The sequence below is a fragment of the Saprolegnia diclina genome, assembly GCF_000281045.1.
Source record: "Saprolegnia diclina VS20 unplaced genomic scaffold supercont1.10, whole genome shotgun sequence".
Lineage (NCBI taxonomy): Eukaryota > Oomycota > Saprolegniomycetes > Saprolegniales > Saprolegniaceae > Saprolegnia > Saprolegnia diclina.
The window spans coordinates 124,654-126,319 of record NW_008246077.1 but is presented as its reverse complement, the minus strand read 5'-3'; the positions used below and the strand labels follow the sequence as shown (position 1 = coordinate 126,319).

At 53.4% G+C, this 1,666-nt stretch overlaps 1 protein-coding gene across 1 annotated transcript; it reads right to left on the bottom strand.

Moving 5' to 3' along the window:
• Positions 1–1,123: 1,123 nt before the first annotated feature.
• Positions 1,124–1,468, bottom strand: SDRG_04038 (hypothetical protein; the record flags this gene model as incomplete). Its single annotated transcript, XM_008609689.1, has 2 exons — positions 1,413–1,468; positions 1,124–1,344 (listed from the first exon to the last, which is right to left on the bottom strand). Exons 1-2 carry the CDS (start codon positions 1,429–1,431, stop codon positions 1,124–1,126), a joined length of 240 nt encoding a protein of 79 aa, XP_008607911.1. The 5' UTR covers positions 1,432–1,468.
• Between the last annotated feature and the right edge of the window lie 198 nt (positions 1,469–1,666).

Genomic DNA, 1,666 nt, shown 5'->3' with positions numbered 1-1,666 from the left:
AGCACAGAGCACAGAGCACAGAGCACAGAGCACAGAGCACAGAGCACAGAGCACAGAGCACAGAGCACAGAGCACAGAGCACAGAGCACAGAGCACAAATCAGCCATCTACCTTCAGCAGCAAGATCCATATCATCCGACCCCGAAACCCAAGACATCGACCCAAACAAAGAAACCGAATCCAACGCGCCACGCCGCCAAAACGAAAACAAATTCATCCAGCCAACCGCCCAGCTCCACGCCTCCAGAACGAAAACAAGTCAACAAGCCCAGCGCCAAAACGAATACACTTTCATGCACGACGACCGACCAAGACGCCAAAACTAAATAACTCGACCAGAGTCGGCACCACGAGCCTTCATCACAAGCATTCAATTTACATCAACAGCAGACCACTCGACATTTCGCGTCGGTCGCCAAGCCAACGACTTCCATCAGCCCGCGTGTTCAAGTGAGCCATCCGTGTACCTTCGGGTGCTGCAGCTCCAGGTCGGCCCTCGGCCGTATCCAAGTGGAACTCCGCAACACGTGTCTGGATCATGACCGCGAACGCTGCTGGTCGATCAAGTAGCTTGACTGACGATAGACCACGTAAAAAAATAAACCCATAGTGGTAACCCCGGTAATACACCACCTGACAAGAATCCACACTTTGCGGTTTGAAGATGCAGTGGGCGCTCCGTCAATTCCGAACACCCTTTCGAAACAAGGGCAAATTGAAGGATCCGTTGTAGAGTGTCGTCGTTGTGCGGCCTTGGTCGTCAAGGCGGTCACCCTCGTACGCCTGCTCTTCGCTCCATGAAGAATCGCACCCCATCCACGTTCAATTGCTGTGGCTAGTGATACACATACCACAGCAAGTTTCTACGAGCATGGGGCGACCTGCTGCGGGCGAAATCAGGGTTAAGCAAATTCCCACGCAATGCGTTTATCGACTCGCGCCGCCCCTTCATTTCAATTGACAAATAAATGTACCCCACGCCCAACGAGGCGTACGTGTCCATCAAGCAATGGAATGATACTGAATGTAGTAATAAAGTGACGTTGAATACAACCCTGTTCAAGTGTTTAGAGCCGTAAGCTACGTCACATTCGCAAATGGTGCGAGGCGGTGCGCTTTAGCCCTAATACTTGGACGACGTGTCGGCCATGCGCTCAAATGTATTCCTGGCGGCCGCGCGCCAGTCCGTGCCCCGCAAAATCCACGAAAAGATGCAGCACGCCGTAAGGAGGCCAAGGGCAATACCAGCCCAGAGACCGAACACGTTGCCTTCAAAGTAAAAGCCGAAGAGAGCCGCCATGGGGATGCCCACAGCGTAGTACGCAGCCGCATTTACGTAGGCACCTACACCACGATGAGATCACAGCACGAGGCGTAAGAGCTGAGGCACAGCAGCTCAGATAACAACGCACCAATGGACTGGCGACCCATGCCTCGCAAAATTCCTTGGACAACGCAGTTTGTGCCGTCGACGAACTCGAAGAGTGCGAGCAGATATAAGGCGCGCTGCGTTTCTCTACAGGTACAAATGTCGACATAAGGACAAGTTGTCCATATTGCGAAGAACGCAGTACGCAATCGAGTCGGGGTCGTTGATAAAGAGGGCGGGCAGCACATTGTGCGTCAAAACGAAGAAGCTGGCGACGAGCAGCGCGGCCACAAATGC